The 19,013-nt window shown below is 45.1% G+C and overlaps 1 protein-coding gene and 1 long non-coding RNA gene across 8 annotated transcripts in view; one reads left to right on the forward strand and one right to left on the reverse strand.

Moving 5' to 3' along the window:
- Positions 1-5,651, reverse strand: part of Hs6st2 (heparan sulfate 6-O-sulfotransferase 2) — a 295,069-nt gene extending 289,418 nt beyond the window's left edge. For 2 of the 7 annotated variants that reach the window (NM_001290467.1, NM_001077202.2), the window contains exons 1-2: positions 5,121-5,548; positions 3,836-4,354 (exon numbers count right to left, since the gene is read on the reverse strand). In NM_001290467.1, the coding sequence (NP_001277396.1) occupies positions 3,836-4,354; positions 5,121-5,548 (947 nt within the window). Of the gene's footprint in view, positions 1-3,835; positions 4,424-4,472; positions 4,573-4,842; positions 5,028-5,120 lie in introns of those variants that run through there. The other 5 variants (NM_015819.4, NM_001290468.1, XM_006541516.3 and 2 more) reach the window with 4 other exon arrangements.
- Positions 5,652-5,702: 51 nt separating this feature from the next.
- Positions 5,703-19,013, forward strand: part of Gm35727 — a 182,310-nt gene continuing 168,999 nt past the window's right edge. The window contains exon 1 of the long non-coding RNA XR_391681.3: positions 5,703-5,823. This is a non-coding gene — a long non-coding RNA (predicted gene, 35727). The remainder of the gene's footprint in view (positions 5,824-19,013) is intronic.

Raw genomic sequence — 19,013 nt, forward strand, 5'->3', positions numbered from 1 at the left:
CAAGGACCAATGCCTGGTGGACCACATGGGTGGAACTGCTTGCTGTAACAATTCCATCTTTCCCTGCCTCGTCTTGCACCACATACCTGTCTTTTGCCTCAGTGCAAACCAGAAACTAGAGGGAGTACAAATAAAGGCACAAAAGGGATAATCAGGGACATAAACTCTAGTCTATATTTTTAAAACTAAAGCCACCATTTAAAAAATAGAAAGCTTTTAAATATATTTGTAAATGAATGGCTGATCCTCAAAACAGAAAGCTTTTCTACATTGAGACAAAAACATTTTAGTCCTTTCCTATCAACAATATGCTACCAGATTATAATGTTATCCTTCTGCGTGGCTACTAAAATTGTAGAGATGTTAAAATCTAGAATGCAGCAGATATGAAAATTCTGAGACATGTGTAGCCATAGGGCTTGAGTTCAGAGCCATCCCATGGGCATCAGCCAGCAGCCTACCAAGTGAAGAACAGGGTTTGTGTGCCTTGTGATTTTTTATTCCTCCCACAGACCAAGTGACACACTAGAGTTGGCTATAAATGTAGGAAGTTTGGGTCTAGAAAAAGCCTGTAGAATTGGGGAATTTGAACAGCTGGTGTGCAACAGTGTTTTGATACATTTTTTTAAATGGTCTCAGAAATTCTAAAATGAGCAGAACTCCTTTCTGACCTCAGGCAACATACTGGCAAACAGATGGATGAAAGGCAACTTCGAATTTTTTTTTTTAGGAAATATTAGTCTAATAAACAACTCGAGCATTTCTCAGACTCAGTATCTAGCTCCCTCCCTTCCCTCAGTCATTCCCTTTAGCCAGACAATATGATCAGTCATTTCTATTCAACAACATATTATGATATATCACCCAAGCACTTTACCTTCCACAGAAGCATGAAACCATTTCAGGTGTTACACTGATGGAAGAATAGAGGGACCTCTTGCTAACCCTAATGTGGGAGAAAGGCTCACCCTCAGAAGGTGGCTACTTCCGGAACTCACCAATCTACTCACCAATCGCATCTCCAATCTAGTCTCATCCTGTTTAGCTTTACAGAGATTTACAACATAAAAAGAAGCCTCACAGCAAACTGGCCCCAAGACTTGCTCCTGCTGAGAATAAAGCTTCCTTCTTCCAGAAATCCATTCTTCTTGGATGAGGGTGGCAAGGGTGGCCCAGCCATTCCTCTAAAGCTACAAGTGTAAAATGGCTGATAACAGTAATAATGGAGGTGAGAACAATTCCCACTAACATTTATCATCACTAGTAGGAAATACCTCATTGTGTTTGGGTAAAACTACTCATCAAGGTAGAGTCACTATACCAAAGACGAAGGAGCCAGACAGAAATGGAGTCAGATTTCTGCTGTGTCACTAAAGACCTCAATGACCTTGGAAACGTCATTCAGCCTCTTTGCATGTCACTCATTGTCTTCTGATAAAAAGGGAATATTCTTGTCCTGTCTGCCATTCTCCAAAAGATAGTACACATTCCCGGAGGAATAACAAGACACTATGAAAACTCATTACAAAATAGAATGTTCTCTCCACATAGACTGCACTACTAGGGATTTAGAGGTTTATTCTGTAGTCCTGAGACGAGTATGTCTACAAACCGCTAGCTGTGCAGTTGCGTCGACTACTAAATTTTCATCTCCCATGTACAAGCACACATGATGCATACACGTTGTCAGTACTGTCATCCTGCAAGCAGGGATCTCTCAATAGCCTGGAAAAGTCTGGATCCTTTAGGCAATCACTGATAATTCTGGAGATAGGCAGAAAGGAGTGAACTAATAAAGAGGTGATATTGTATTTCTCTAGGAAATTTTATTTCATTTTCATAAATACCGTACAATCAACTGACTTTTCCAAACGTGGTTCTTCTTTGATTAGACTAGATGGCACTATGATATCACCCTTTTAATGCCTGAGAAAACTATATTGTATTACAAACAATTTTGCTTCAACTGAATAGATAATTCAGACCACATTAAGAGTCTATTTGCAGATATCACACCCTGACCTACATGTTCAAAGGAACTGGTATAGGCACACATGTCATATACAATGCTAGACACAGCTATGGCTTCGACAGCAGTTAAGACTTCTAATCTCCACCACCACTACCCCCACTGTTGTAGGTGTGGAAGTCTACTTTCGCCCTAAACATTGTTTGTGATCACAATTCTTCAGTACACCTACAAGCTAGCTAGCATAAGAGATCATTTACAGTACTGCCAGATCTGAAGGGGACTTTCTTAAACAGCACAATGCTGTTGTGACGACTTAACCCAATTCTTGCCATGAACTGACACTCAGCCTTTCTGTCTGTGGCCAAGGATCTCTTGTGATAGGAAAACAAACCTGTTAGTGTAGAAAGAAAAATGAAAGTTCAAAGGATTCAGCCAGGACTCCGGCCTTTGAGAAAGGCCACTGTAAACTGGTGTGACCAGAAAACCAGGGGCTCCCTTTGCTAAAGCTAGATAGAAGAAATCATCGTACCTACAGTTCATCCTTTACAGCTACCTGTAAAACATCACTTCAGCTAGGAAGTGAGGTGAGCATAGGCTGTGTAAGGCAGGAGGGGTCCAAGTGAACAAAAGCAGCAGTGGCAGCAGAACCTTTGAGAGCCCAAGAAGTCACCAAAATGGACAGAGCAAGACACTATGGTGATTGCTCACCAGAAGACCCCAATTTCACTCCCTGCAAGTAACTCAGCTAGACTCCCTGCCCTGGTCCAGATTTGTTTTCAAGGGCTCTGCAAAACAATAGCTCTGGCTGGATTGATTTCACTCCAAAGCAGCTCCTTTTGTCCACTTCACAGTACCCCATGACCTCCAGGAACTGCCATAACAGCTAAACCGAAGAAAATGCCTCCTCACTGGCTACAGATTATCCACAAACCAGTTTTTTCTATTTCATTCATTCCCTGTTGGCAAGAACCTGAGCTGACCATGGATGCTGAGGCTCCTGGATTTCTGAGCCTCAGAACAAGCTCCTAGCACTCCTATGACTCCTGAGCCCTATGCAGGGTCCAGAGCTACTTTCCTGGTCACCGAGCAGGCCAAGTGCGTCCTTATATTCGAAAAGTATGATGGACACTTCAAGTGTGGGCAACGGTAAGGGGCACAAGATGAGAGCCAGGAGCTCTCCCTGAGCGTCCCCAAACAGTGGCAGAATGACATCTGCTCTCCAGAGAAAAGTGGGGCCTGGAGGTAGGGAGGTGATAGAAGTCAGGGAAAGAAGAAAGAGAAAGGTGAGAAAGAGAGAGAGAAGAAAAGGGGAAAGGGGAACAGCAGATAGAAAGAGAAAGACCAGGAAAAAGGAAGGAAGAAGTAACCAACAGCAGACAAGATGGGCAGAGAATTTCCCACTAGAGAAAGCCAGAAACTAAAAGGGAGGGGAGGGGGAATGCTGGACGGGAATGGAAGGAGAACAAGCCTGGTCTTTGGGACCAGGTGCAGAAGGGAGGAGAGGATAAGGAGGATGGGCCTGAGAATCTGCATGCAGAGCACGGTTCTTTAGGACTTTCTAGTGCTCAGAGTGTAGTGTCCAGTCCTTGCGGCTGCTGGGCGACTTTCCAGGCAGCCAGGCCGCTTTCCCCACACTCACTCAGCAAGCAGGCTAACCTTCTGATGGGCAGACCGGCTGTCCTGGGCTGCAGCCCAGATGCTTCCTGACAGAGCAACTAAGATAGGCTCTAGTGTCTACCCAGCAGGGACTGGGCGCCAAGGTGTACACGGGGACCCACAGCAACTACAGAAACAGCCTTTCCCGCCCCTGGTTCACTGTGGCCCAGGTCCGTGACCACCCTTAAGGGACTCACTGAGACTCACCTGGAAGGTCTCAGCCTGGCGTCGCGCTTGCCATCCACCACCGCCGGCACGCAGCTGGTGAGCTCGGTCCAGTCGGCATGCAGCCCGCAGCTCCAGCCGGTGGAGAACCTGGAGAAGAGCCAGGTCTCCCTCTTACCCGGCCGGTGGCAAGTGCATTTCTTCTGCCCCACGCGGCACTCACATGGCTGCTCCAGCTGGATGTTGCGCACCAGGTGACGGCCAAAAGTGGTGCCCCCAGTCTTCTGGATGTGCAGGAACACGATCAGGTCATCGCCCTTGATGTCGAAGTCTACCTTGCGCAGGAGATCGCCGCGGCTGAAATTGTAGCGGGGTACAAACCTGGCCGAACTCTCATCCTCCGAGCGGTACGGATCCGGCACCGGGGAGCTGAACGCCTGCAGGCGGAGGAGCTGGCATTCTGTGCCGGGGCACACGTATTGGAGGACGATCACCGCAAATAGGAAGAGCATCACCAAAGCCAGCAGCAGCTTGTTAGATTTCTCATCCATGTTCCCGACGCTGGGGGAAACCCAAGCTCGTTACGTCAATCCCGCAGCTTGGCCCGTGCTCGCCTCGCTCCCGCACCGCCCCCTCCCCGTGGCGCCACCGTTGCGCCCCTTTCCCCTCCCGTCCGTACCGAGTACTCCACCACGGCGGCGGCGGCGCCCTTCCCCGCTTCCTTCCTTCCCGGCAGGCTCAGCGCTGTGGCTTCTGCCGCACACCCCCCCTCACCCCGACTCCATCCCGCTGGCCGTTGGCCCCCTCCCCCGCGGAAAAACCCCGACCCACTCCGCGGCCGCAGGATCCCTCCGGTCCTGGTCTCTCTACTCCCTAACTCACGCCACCCCTCTTCAGGCGCTGGGTGCTTCCCGCTCTCCTCTCTCGAGCTCCCATCCCCATCCCGTTGGCCCGCGGGACTCTCTGGGGCCCCGGACCCCATTTCCCTCCTTGTGCGCGAGCTGCTGACCCTAAACCCGGGCTCCCTTGGCGCGCGTCCCGTTGCTCACCGGGTGGCCTCTAGAAGTGAGCTGGGGCTTCGGGGTTCCCCAGGGGGAGAAGGAAGGAGCCCGCGGGCTGCCTGACTTTGCAAGCAGAGGCAGCGCAGCCCTTTCCCGCGGAACAGCGGTCAGTTGCGCGCTCAACCCGTCTCGAGTCCCCCAGCCCCGCCACCACCGGCACCCTGGAACTTTGAGCCTTGCCCTCGCTCCCAACTGCCTTCCCTCCTCCCGCCGCCCGGGCTCACCCTGGACCCGGAGCGAAAGCCCCACGTTCGCTCACCACGTACCTGGCCAAGGGACCGAAAATCTTGGAGAAGATCGCACTGAGCACGTGCTTGAGCGAGTGGCCCACGGCTGCCAGGCCCCGAGTGAGCAGGGCCCGGCAGAGGGAGCCCAGGTCCCAGCGTCGCCTGAGGTCGTGCATCCGCCTGCGGCGGCCTCGAGGCAGCAGCGCGAAGAGCGGGGCGCGCAAGGCTCCCGCCAAGGAAGAAAATGCCTTTGGGGGCTTGTCCTGGAGCGGCGGGGAGTTGAATCCGAGAGACACACCCCTAGGAGGGCCGGCGCGGACTGAGGCGGCAACAGACCCGGGCCGGCTTGCTGCCAATTCGGCCTCTACTCTGGAATGCCGGCGGGGACAGGTGGTGCGGGCGGGCGCTCCTTGCTCCGGTTGCAGTGGCGGCCCGAGCGCCCGGGCTGCAAACGCAGGCAGTGCCATTCCCCCCTTCAGGCAACTCAGGGTACTAAGGATCAGGAGCGAGCCTGAATTTATATAATAATGCCTCGCGCCCAAGAGCCCCAGCCACTTCACAAGCAAAAGACCTGGGTTTTCTCCTGTGTTGGAGAACGGAGGTCACTCCAGAGAGCGCATCACTCCACTTTGGCTCATAATTTCAGCCTCCCTTAAAATAGCAAAGGCGCAAATTGGACCCTTTCCCTCTCTCTTTGCCAATTTCCATTCTGCAACGGAAGAGGGGGGTATTTTCTGAAAAGGTAAGTCAGCATGGCAATAAAGCATGACTAAAAAACCTTACACGGGGGATTTTTGAGCATTTTCAAAGCACTCTCACTCTAATTCCTGTCCCCTTATGAATCTCATGCACCAAGCCCACCGCCCTCAGAAAGATTTCACTCACTCACTACCGTTGATTGAATGGATGGATGTCTAACTACACACCACATCAGAGTCAGACCATCTTGCTCAAGGTGTTGTGGCATATGAAGAATCTGAAGCCCAGAGAGAATTAGATATGCACCCAAGGTCACACAGCACAGAACCGGGATTTATTCTCAGAAAACCAAGCACGATCCAACCTTTTAGTTTTTTCATAATTAGAACATGTCTCTAAATAAATATGTATGGGTTTATTATCAAGCCCAGTTGTCCAAGGGCTCTTTTCATCTGGGAAAACAGGGCTGCAGAGATTTAAGAAGGGATATTCCTTCAGAACAAGGCCCCTGGCAAGCTGGGTCGCAGACATTTCCTAGCTAATGAATGGGGGAATGTGCAGTGCATGAAGACACTGGAGTTTCCATTACTGAACATGCACTCCCAGCCTAACTGATGCACAAGATGTGTGGGTTAGCAGCAATGTTTCAAAGTAGTAGCACCGGTGGTGGTGGCCACTGGAAAAGGATGCTGTAAGCTGAGTGCTAGCTAGTATAGGGGTGTTTCTCTCCAGAACATTATCTCCCTTGCACAGTGGAGCAGCATGCAAAGCCTGATTCAGGAGCCCTTGGGATTATTCCACTTGCTTACAGAAACTATGGCAAAATAATTTGCCCTTCCTGAGGCTCAATTTCCTCTTCTGTCACATAAGACTAATAGTAATGCCTCCATTTTAACCAATTAGGCTAGTGTGAGGATAAAATGTAGAAACCTTTAGGCAACTCAAAATACTAGGTGATGTTTATCTGCAATGCTTCTTGCCTAGGTGTACCAAATGAGTGTGAGGCTAGTTAAAGAAGGGTTCTTGTCAGGCCATTTTTTTTTAACTGTCACCTAGCCCTTCTACTCAGAATCCCCAGTCCTAGCTGTACTTACCCATGCCCCAGGGAATCTACAGGGACACTAAAGGATTCTTTGTCTAGCTGCTGCAGGTGTCAATACTAGGTGTCAACACAATCTTTTGGAAATACTCCATTCATGGCATCCCTGCATCTCTGGCCCTGATCTCTAGGAGCAAAGTTGTACAAAGGAACTGGATGCTGCAGTACACAAAATAGACCTTGGCTCCCCAGAAAGCTCCCCTGAGTCTGTGGAATAGGCCCTACTCCCCGCTGGGGGCAGGTAAGGATGTAAGCCCTGAAGCAACAGGGATCACCATTTCCATGGCCACCCACACAGTGGCCTCTTTGGTTGACACAGTAGGTAGCTATCCTCCTCAAGGACAGCACATAGAAGGTTCCTCCAGTCACGTTATCAGCATTATAATGGCATTCAGTAGATCCTTAAGAAAATACTTTGTGAAACTGGTGGTTCACACATTCAAGCCCACAGGTACTAATTATGGAATTTCTATTTAAGAAGGATTAATGGGATTGGAATATGGGAAAGGAAATTACCTTGGGTTGAAGGTAGATGAAGGTGGTGAGCAGCACCAGGGAAAACCAGGATTTTCCCAAAAAAGAAACCTGTGCAGAGATGTAAACACACACACACACACACACACACACACACACACACACACACAGGCAAATAGGGAAAGGGTTAGTCAGGTTTATCTCTGCAGAGCCAAAGGAAGAAAACTGCAGTTTCTGAGATACAGTACTCTGCTAACACATTATTAATGTGAATATATACAACAGCTCAGTGAAGTAGACTTCCATATACACACCATTTCTTGACCCTCCCCCCTTCATGTTTGTGAGACAAAAAAAAAAAAAAAAAATCATGGGGGCCAGCAGATGGTTCAGCACCTGCTGCCAAGCCTGACTATCTGAGTTCAATCCCTTAGACCCACATGGTGAAAGGAGAGAACCAATTATCTCAAGTTGCCATCTGACCTCCACAGGAACAGAAATGCTCTCGTGCATGCGTGTGCACACACACACACACACACACACACACACACACACACACACCTCTAAATAATAAAATACTGATAGCAAAAAATAAATCTCAAAATGTTGGTTGCTTTGAGATACATTCTATGTAGTCCTGGAAGACTTAGAACATGCTGTGTCGACCAGATTGAACTTGAACTCACAGAAATCCTGCTGCTTCTGCCTGTTGAATGATGGGATAAAGAGCCTGAGTCCCTGAATCTAGCTCATAATGTTTTAAGCAAATTTATCATTTTTTCTTGGACCACATTCACAGCTATTCTCAGCAAGCTGGCTGCAGACTGCAGGTTGGACACACAAGAGTGTTTCTTCCAGAGAGATATTGAGATGGGAGGTGAAGTGCAAAAGAGCAGGCTGAATTGTAAAGTCTTTGGCTTTCTATCTCCTTGGAGGAACTTTAGTTGCAGTAGGTATAAGCATGTAGGTTTCAGTACTTGGAAGGTAAGGAGGACATTGCAGTCTGAGCAGAGCCTCTGATTAATTCCAAAATGTGGTGAGGTTTTCAGTATTTTTCACAGAACTGTCCTTCAATGATTTTCAACAAAAGGTTGATGATTCAGAGAGCACAAAGGTCAGTCTGGCTTGTATAGTAAGTGGAGTGTGAGAAGCCCTGCATCTGGGTGCTTGAGACTGAGAGGACAACAGGCGGCTCTGGCAAGAGTCCTTTGTTATAAGCATGAATCTGAATCCAGAGGGCACCCACTGAAATGGCCAGGTTCTTTTGTCACAGAACAAAGAAGTGAAGTAGGGACGCGTGGATTGTGATAGAAATAGTTGCAGTCCATTAAGAAAGACAATGGTGCTCTTGAGAATGGGTGAGATCCCAGGCTCAAAAATCCCATCTCCCCACAATGACCCTTTCTAGGTCACTGCTGCTTTCTCCCACACTTGCAGATTGCTTGCATTTCCCTGGGATGCTCTGCTTGGTTACAGACAGCCCAGGTGGGGAGAGGTTAGGGTCCTTCAGTCACTTGACTGCTTTCATATGCTAATCCTGATGTCTTTCTCTCTGCCCTAGTTTCTGAGCACACCTTGACTAGGATGCTAAGAACACCTAGTAGGCCAGGGAAACCACTTCCTTGCTGGGCTTCTTTTGTCCCCTTTGTGTAGGACAGCAAGGTTAATGAGATTCAAAGAGAACTTTTTTTGATCTGATAATGCCAAGACCAAAGTTACTTGTCTGCTTCAAGAGCCAAAATGCCACAGGCAGTGGGAGAAAGTTTGGATTCCTGGTCCTCAAAATGAAATTCTATAGCATTCTGTGGCATTAGCGACACAGGATCTCAGCAGTTACATTTGTTGTGGGCCTATAATACAGTAGCAACAGCAGGGTCTCCTGTTCAAATTAGAATAGAAATAGTGGAAACAATATTAGAGAGAGTGTGTCACATTTACTACAAAGCATAAAACAGTATGCTTTCTCCTCATCCTGAGTATTCGCGTCAACCCCGTTTTTCCAGCTGTCTATAATTTTTGAAAATGCTCATATTCTCAATAATAGGCAATTTTTGTCACAAAGATTGAAGGCATGCAAATGGTAGTGCCAATGCATTCTGTATTTATGTGTCTCTCCAAACTGAATGAACAGCAGTACTTAATGAAATGCTATTGTGGAGCTCAAGCTTTAATATTATAAACAGGTTGGGTGTGTTACACATATCCCTCTCCATAGTCCTGTTTCCCCTCACAAGACACAGAGCTTTGATTTCTGGCCTGACAAAACCCGGGGCTCAACAAATTAAAAAAGGAGGAAAATGCTGGGGTGCCGTGCATACTAAAGGAGTGTGTGTTGCAAAAGTAAACCAAGCACTGGATGGGGTTCAGAGTCAGCACGAATGAACATGCAGTCTGAAAGCTGCAGAAGCACTTCAGGAGCAAGGGCAGTTTCCCTTTCTTGCTGCGAATGAATGGAAGTCAGTTGATGTTGGGCTTCCAGACTTTTAGCATGACAGCCTGCAGCAACCATGGCCTCGGCTTTCAGCTCACTTGTTTCTGTGCACCAAACAATGAGCTGGTTTATGGGTACAGGAAAAATGAGTCCAATCTCAAGTGAGCCTTCTTAAAGAGGATAGAGCAACACTCTGGAGAACACATTGCTCTGGAGTTTAACTGGAGCTCTCTATAAAAATATGGCTCAATAGCTGCCTCCCTGGGGTCTCACATGAGGTAACTAATCTACTAACAATGTTTTGGGTTCCTGAAAAAGCAGACCTTTCTCTGCCAATTTTGACTCTGACTGTCTTTGATATGATATCTTTGGTTTTTTCCTAATACTAACATACTGATAATGGAGAGTTGGCGGGGCCCTAACAGGAGTCAAAATGGCTTTGTCCTCACAGTGTTTATCTCTACTACTGCCTGGTCTTCCTTCTGTACCTCTCTATCAGTCTCTCTGCTAAATGTCCCTACTCATGTCACCTTCCAAAAGACATCAGCAAACCAGGAGGAAGGAAGAGTATGATGCTTAAACCTAATGAATGCTCCCTCTGGCAGGATGCTATCAAAGCCAGGATGGGAGAGACATGTGGAGCTAGGTGGAGAACAGACAAGCGTTGTATGTAAGTGAAGGGGAGTGCTGAGTATTGATAAGGCCAGCCTCCTCCAAACTCTTGACACTAGTTTTTCAGCTCTGCTCATTTCAAACGGTAATAGCTGGTTTTAGCCAGAGGGGTTTCAATTTAAGTAGTTGGTCAAACTGCAGCAGTTAGGATGGAAAAACAAAGTCAGTTTTGCATTCAGCCTGCATGAGCCAGAATTGAGCAAACCCACCTAATCAGCTAACCCTTGGACTGGTTGGTTCACAGTGGCATGGTAGGTAGTGTTAAGAGGCCAAAACGATTGCATTAGCTCACTGCATGACCATGGGTGAGTCACTTGATATGTCTGGGATTCAGTTGTTCCCCTTGATAAAATAAGGCGGCACTAGACCCTAAAGGTCTAGAGGAATTTTCTCTCTGTGCGTGGTCTGTGTATTTGTGTGTCTGTATGTGTACTGTGTCTGTTTCCGTGCATGCCAGTGATGTAATCTTTGCTAACAAATGAGAAGAGCTTGAGAAGGGCAAACCCTTTCTGGACACTACCAAAGACAAGTAACCCTCTAGCAAGAAACTGATCCAAAAAAAAAAAAAAAGTAGCATGAGGGGCCTGAGAGAGAGCTCCATGATGAAGAAGATCTGAGTTCAGCCCTCAACACTCACACTGCAGCTCACAACAGTCTGTAACTCTAGTTCCAGGGTTTCCAACAGCTTCTTCTGGTCTCTTCTGGCCTTTAGGCACTGCATACACAAGGTGTGCATACACACATGCTACCGAAGCATGCACAGAAAATCAAAATAAATCTTAGGGTCCTTGTTTTTAAAGCAGAACCAAGAGCTGGCAAGATGGCTCCGTGGTTAAAAGCAATTGTTCTTACAGAGGATGCAGGTTCAACTCCCAGCATCATAGGACACAATACTGCTTGTAACTCCAGGTCCGGGACTTCTAGCACCGTTTTGTGGCCTCTGTGGTCACTGTGCACACATGGTACACATGCATCCAAGCAGGCCAAGCACTCATAAGGTAATTAATAACAATAAATCATTTTAAAGCAAAACAAAAATGTAAACGAGGAGTAAACATCTTGGAACCAGCAGTGGTGATGCAGGCCTTTAATCCAGCACTCAGAAAACAGAGGCAGGAAGATTGCTGAGTTCAAGGCAAGCCTGGTCTACAGATCGAGCTCCAGAACAGCCAGGGCTACATAAAGAATCCCAGACAAAACTTTGTCAGGTCACATGAATAAAATAGAAACCTGAAAATAGACTTTTGGAGCTCCACCGACTGGCATGGTAAAATGAAACTTGAAAGACTGTGAGAAAGTAGTGTTGAGAACAGACCTCCAGCTGATACAGAACTGATAAGAAAAGGCACAGTGGCCTGGCCTGGCCTGGCCCAGAGCCTCACACTCTGGGGTCCCAACAAGACAGGAATTTGTTTGTTCTTCACTCATCACTGACTGGTCACTGTGGGAAGTCTTATTGGGGGTAAGAAAAATGTTTAGTAATATAAATGTGTATATTAAATGTCATAATGAGAGCTAGTGAGACTTGCACTTGCTGCCAAACCTGAAAACCTGAGTTTGAACTCCAGGACCCATACAGTGGAAGGAGAAAATTGACTCCTGTAAGTTGTCCTCAAATATCCTCATGTTCCCTTTAGCACACATGTACTACTCCCCTCCCAAGTAAATAACAGTAAAAAAAAAAAGTTTCAATGCCATAATAAAACCCATTGTTTTATATTTTAAAAATAAAAATAAATAAAAGCTTCAAAATTATATCACAAGTCAAAATGGAGATCATAAGCATAAAGGGCCAAGTTACACACAGGAAAATGATCCTTTAACAGCTAAATGAATTAGGGAGGGAAAGTCTTACAAGCATAAGTAAGAAAAAAAAGAAAATTTGGAAACTGTGCATGTTACAGACTAAATGAAAATTAATTTTAACAAGATAGAGCCAGACCAGAGCCTTCTAAAGCCACGCACTGGATTTTATTGAAAACTCTGGGAAGGAACTTACTTGTTTTATCCATATTTTCAAAATTCACATTTCACTAAGTAGCATTAAATTGCAGAGAACTGGAACATTAGCACAGTAGGGAGAAATGAGCTTAGTAAAAGGCACTTTGAGATTCATCTTCTACATTGAAGAATATTGCATTAATGGGTATCATCTTAGAGAAAATTTAGCTGAAGGAGAAGACGCTATTTAGACCTCCAATGAAAAGAGACAAAATATGTCTGGAAGGGCCCAAGGAGGGAATAGAAATACAGCAAGTATGGACAAGGGAAGGGTTGGACATGTAGGCAAGGGTACTAGCCAGGGAGATCTGCAGGGATCAGGGATAGCATGCCCTCATGATATACCTTGCAGTTTAACACCCAAATGCTTAGCAAAAGATGTCAGCAGCTCCTGGAATAAACATCTTTTATGTATTAGACATAGTACTAAACACCATACATGTATCTCAGCATCCCTAGTGATCTAATGAGTTCATTGTAAATAAGGACATTGGATGGTATTGTTGTTGTTGTTACAGCCATCCTACTAGAACTAACTAGTTCTCGAATCCAGATCGCTCTAATTATACAACCTGTAGTAACTCTTGCCTTTATGATCCCCACCCCAATCCAGGATGCCTAGGTATGAGCTGGAGTCTATGAGATATGATTTTTCCAAATATAAAAACCCAGAACCTTAAATAATCCACACCTTAGGAGGAAGAGCAGCACAGAGGGATTGTGGTGAGGAGTGCCTGGGCACATGGGCACAGGCTTGCATTGGCAGGAAGATAATTTAAAGGTAATAGAGAAGAAAGTGCCAAGTACTCTTGTAAATTCTCAGTCCACTGCTCACTGCAGTGGACTCAATAACCTTGCATTCTTTTTAAATTACTATTAATCATTTTATCTGTTTAAATTTCAAATGGTATCCCCCTTCCCAGTCTCTCCTCCATGAACCCCTCTCCATCCCATCCCCTCCCCCTTGCCTCTAAGAGGGTGCTCCCACACCCACCCACTCCCACCTCACCCCTTCTTTGGCACACCAAGCCTCTACAGGGCCAAGCCCTTTCCCTCCCACTGATGCCAGATGAGGCAGTCCTCTGCTACATATATAGCAGGAGCCATGGACCTAGCATTCTTTAGAGACTGAATTTTCGCAGGAAGAAACAGATATTGAGACACTGTCATGTGTAACAAGGTAATAGGTACATAGCCTTGGAACATTGTACACATTATTGAACACTTATTCTGAGACATGCCATAAGCAAACTTTGTCTATGTAACTCAGTAATAGCTTTCTGGATATGTAGTACTTGAATTTTTTTGTTCTAAAATATTCCTTGAAATACTCAATAAAAATATTTGGACTAGAGCATCACTGTTTACCAGATACTTTTAGAGATAATGACTAAACTTTTAGAATCCGTCAAGGCAGCTGTTCCTGTCCTCATTACATAGATGAGGAAATTAGGTCTATGAGAGCTGAAAGAATTTAGCCAGCAGACATACCTTATATGGAAATACTACTGATAACTGCTTCTGTCCAACCACAGAGGTCAGAATCAGGCAATGTTCTCAGAAGCTCAGGGAGAGTCTCATACTGGGCACACAAATATCTTAACTGACAGGACGCATTCTCAGAGAATTTACTGTCAATGTAAAGTCATAAGGCCAATAGGAAAGAACTCTAGGAGAGCAGATAAAAGCTAGCAGGGAAGGGTGGCGAACTCTGGAAGAGTGTAGTGAAGAGCTTGTGAGCCCACCCATAGCCTTTCTGTCTCAGTTGCAAAAAGATAAAAACTCCTGTTGAATTAGTGAACCACAAGCCAATTTCTGTCAAGTTTCCTTACATCTAAGTGGTGTATGTTGAGCATATTCTCTCTCATACCCCCAATCATCACTTTTTATTGCCTCCCTCCCACCTTTTATTAATAAGTACCCTTCATCTTCCTAGAGAGTTTCCCACTCACTTCCGTGTTATATATGCATATGTGGTTTCACATGACTATATACAATCTAGGAACTGAAATTGAGAAACAATGTGACATTTGTCTTTCTGAGTCTAACTTGATTCTCTTAATATGCTTATTTTCTGCTTGCATCCATTTTCCTGTAAATGACAGGACTTCATTCTTTGTGGATGAATGAAACACACACACACACACTATATATATATATATATATATATATATATATATATATATATAGTCTTAGTCAGGGTTTCTATTCCTGCACAAACATCATGACCAAGAAGCAAGTTGGGGAGGAAAGGGTTTATTCAGTTTACACTTCCATACTGCTGTTCATCACCAAAGGAAGTCAGGACTGGAACTCAAGCAGGTCAGAAAGCAGGAGCTGATGCAGAGGCCATGGAGGGATGTTCCTCACTGGCTTGCTTCCCCTGGCTTGCTCGGCTTGCTCTCTTATAGAACCAAGACTACCAGCCCAGAGATGGCACCACCCACAAGGGGCCTTTCACCCTTGATCACTAATTGAGGAAATGCCTTATAGTTGGATCTCGTGGAGGCATTTCCTCAACTGAAGCTCCTTTCTCTGTGATAACTCCAGCTGTGTCAAGTTGACACAAAACTAGCCAGTACAATTGACCCCTTGTCAACTTGACACACAAACACATCACTACTAAGCCTCAACCCTTACATTCTTATTAATCCCCAAGATCTAAATAACTTTAAACGTCCCACAGTCTTTACATATTCTTAAAATTTCAATCTCTTTAAAATATCCATCTCTTTTAAAAAATCCAAAGTCTTTTTACAATTAAAAGTCTCTTAACTGTGGGCTCCACTAAAATAGTTTCTTCCTTCAAGAGGGAAATTATCAGGGCACAGTCACAATCAAAAGCAAAAATCAATCTCCAACAGTCCAAATGTCTGGGATCCAACTCATGATCTTCTGGACTCCTCCAAGGGCTTGGGTCACTTCTCCAGCCATGCTCTTTGTAGCACACACGTCGTCCTCTAGGCTCCAGATGCCTGTACTCCACTGCTGCTGCTCTTGGTGATCATCTCATGGTACTGGCATCTCCAAAACACTGCATGACCCCTTCAGTCCTGGGCTGTCAATTGCAACTGAGGCTGCACCTTCAACAATGGCCTTCCATGGCCTCTCACAGTGCCGAGCCTCAGCTGCTCTGCGTGACTCCTTCATGCCTTCAAAACCAGTACCACCTGGGTGACTCTTACACATTACCAAGTCCAGCCACAGCACAAGGTACAACCTTGGCTATCTCTAGAACACAGCCTCTGTGCTTTCAGGAAACACTTCCCAGAAGATGTCACCTCAATGGTGCTGGTCTCTTCTTAATCACCGCTAATTTCTTAGCTCCAGCTAACCAGCATCAATAGTCCCAATAATGCAAAGTTTTTGCTTTAGTAGTTCTGGTATCTTGTTAATCACAACTGATTCTTCAGCCCCAGCTAACCAGAACCATAGAATCTTCACAACCAAAGTAACAATGGCCCTGAAAAGAGTCTTTAATTTTCCCTCTGAAATTTCACAAGCCAGGCCTCCATCTTCTGCACCGTTTTCAACATTATCTTCCAAGCTCCTACACAGCATCTCACAGAGTTCTTAACACCAAATGGATCTTCTAGCCCAAAGTTCCAAAGTCCTTCCACAGTCCTCCCCAAAACATGGCCAGGTTGTCACAGGAATACCCAACTCTGCTGGTACCAATTTGTCTTAGTCAGGGTTTCTATTCCTGCACAAACATCATGACCAAGAAGCAAGTGGGGAGGAAAGAGTTTATTCAGCTTACACTTCCATACTGCTGTTCATCACCAAGGAAGTCAGGACTGGAACTCAAGCAGGTCAGAAAGCAGGAGCTAATGCAGAGGCCATGGAGGGATGTTCCTTACTGGCTTGCTTCCCCTGGCTTGCTCAGCCTGCTCTTTTATAGAACCCAAGACTACCAGCCCAGAGATGGCACCACCCACAAGGGGCCTTTCACTCTTGATCACTAATTGAGGAAATGCCCTACAGTTGGATCTCGTGGAGGCATTTCCTCAACTGAAGCTCCTTTCTCTGTGATAACTCCAGCTGTGTCAAGTTGACACAAAACTAGCCAGTACACGCACGCGCGCACACACACACACACACACACACACACATATATGTATACATATATATATATATATATATACTCACACACACATACATATATATGTATGTATATATATATTTGTATACTTACATTTTTATTTTTTATATATGGTAAATTTTTATTTATATATACATTTATATAAAATACAATCCTCTATTTTTAGACCTAGTCTCATTCTATAACTTAGCTATTGTGAATAGTTCTGCAAAAACCATTGATGTGCAAGGATCTCCGTGATATGCTAGAATCCTGGGAACTATGTTCATTGTCTTTCCTTGTATTTCTCAGCATATTCTATCTCTTCTTTGTTCATGACATTATACAAAAGGACTCCAAACTCTCTCCAGCTCTAAATTCAACCCTGAATCTGCTGAGGTACCCTCAAACTTCTGAGATTAGGTTGTAAAGTTGTTCTATGTCAGCACCTCCATACCATCGAGACCAAACAGCTATTTTTTTTTGGGTTTTTTTTTTGTTTTGTTTTTTTTCTAAAGATCAACACAGCCTGCATTTTGAATAGGCAAGAGCGACTGTGATAGACATGGTTTCAATAGATGTTTTGTATCTCACCCCAAGCCTCTTCATGGTTCCTTATCCTGGCATCTGTTGTTACTGAGTCTTATGGAAGAGAGTCAGATAATGAGTTACCCAATGGTGAGCTTCTAGCTCTCTTAGCAAGGGTAAACCCTCGTGGCAGTAGAAAGGCTGTGGCTGTAGCAAGCTAATAACCATAATTTTCCAGGCCACTTGCAAGTCCAGCAAGCAGGTCAGACAATTTTCTCTGTTGACTGAAGTCTGGGAATATAGCTAGATATGATTTATCATCCATATTAGACGTTTATACCATAACATCTGAAGCAAAAATCTTTTCAAGTTGGATGGCAACAGAAAATCATTTTTATTTCACATAAATTTCATCAATCACTTGATCACTCACATCAAAGAGTTCATTCAATGATCAGGGAGATGTGTACCTTATAAAAATTATATAGACATCAGTTTACTTTCCCAGCATCTTTCCTGCTAGAAAAAGCAATCTAAGATAAACAAGAGCAACATGAGAGTGAAAGATTTGGGCTGAATTGCACCCATCCCCTGAAAGTGGTGACAAAGCAGAGCTCCCTCTTAAGAATACTAACAGACCATTTATTTAAAAGACTATCAGAACTCGAGTGTAGCCAAAGAAGTGCTCCAAGGCAGTCTTTTTCCTGCCCTTCCTTCACAGAAGTACTGCTGGGCTGTTGGTCAGTGCTGCAGTCTGCTCTTTAATCTCAGTAACCCGAGTGCTTTAGAAAGTGGAGCCCAGGTCAGGTCTCTCACTCACTCCTGAGCATTCAATGAATTCCAAGTCAAGTCCAGGCTGGAGTCAGCTGCCTCCATTGTAGGTCTTTTGCAATTGGATGGATGACTTGGCCCTTGGGTCTTGAGGATTGGAATCTCCTGAGCAGAGATTGGATTTCACCTTCCATGTCTACAGTGTTGGCATCAAGGTTATTAATATAATCTCTGCAGGGACATCATATTGGGAGCAAACTGAAATTCATATAATAGTGCCTGAACTGTGAAGCCATGCTCAGCCAAGCCCTCAGGAGGAGATTGGACAGCTGGGCAGCCAGTCAGTCACCCTGAGAAAAATTAATATTTATCTACTTAACCCAATCTCAGAAACCACATCTTGGGTTTTTGTTTGTTTGTTTGTTTGTTTTGCCTTGGTTTTGTTTTTGATATTAGTCCTACTCACCCAGATTCTCAATTATGTCTACCATAACATAACAGTGCCCTGAAGTATGTATGGGGAAAGGAAATAACACAAGGGACAATTCTACTTAACAGTTAGGGATTAAAGGTGTCCCCTTCCTCAAACTTGGTTTAAATGTAATGAATACATTATTTAGGCTGTCTCCATCAGCCCACCTGAGGAGCAGGCAGCTGGCCTAGCAAGTGCACACCGTGGAGTCAAACCAAGCCATGGATCTAAGTCCTGCTCCTTACTAGCTGGTCACTGGTAAACTGAAGCAAAGCCTTGGCTTTCCAGTACCTCCATTTCTTCTCTGTACAATGTGGATGATACTTTCCAACTACCTTGCAAAGTATCCATTCGCTCACAGTGGTAGCTCAGTTGGCAGACAATGCAGACTTCTCTTTTAGAACAGGAGCTCTAAAGCAGGGAGACACTTTGGCAATCATCTAGTTGTGTTGCCCTCATTTTACAGATGAAGAAATTGAACTAAAAAAGGTAATGGGCTCCACAGCAGGTTCCAAGCAAAATTCAGAGCATAGAAACCAGGTTTTCACATTTTCAAACTAGCTCTCTCTTTCTACTACTCAAAGTTTGACACTCCTGTTTCCAGCATAGTCAAGAATAAGTGAGTCTTCTTTGTACCCATTGGCAAACTTTCTTTAAGATTGAATTGCATTAGAAACTGTCAAGAGGGAAAATGTTTAGAAATT

The sequence above is a fragment of the Mus musculus genome, chromosome X, assembly GCF_000001635.26.
Source record: "Mus musculus strain C57BL/6J chromosome X, GRCm38.p6 C57BL/6J".
Taxonomy (NCBI): Eukaryota; Metazoa; Chordata; class Mammalia; order Rodentia; family Muridae; genus Mus; species Mus musculus.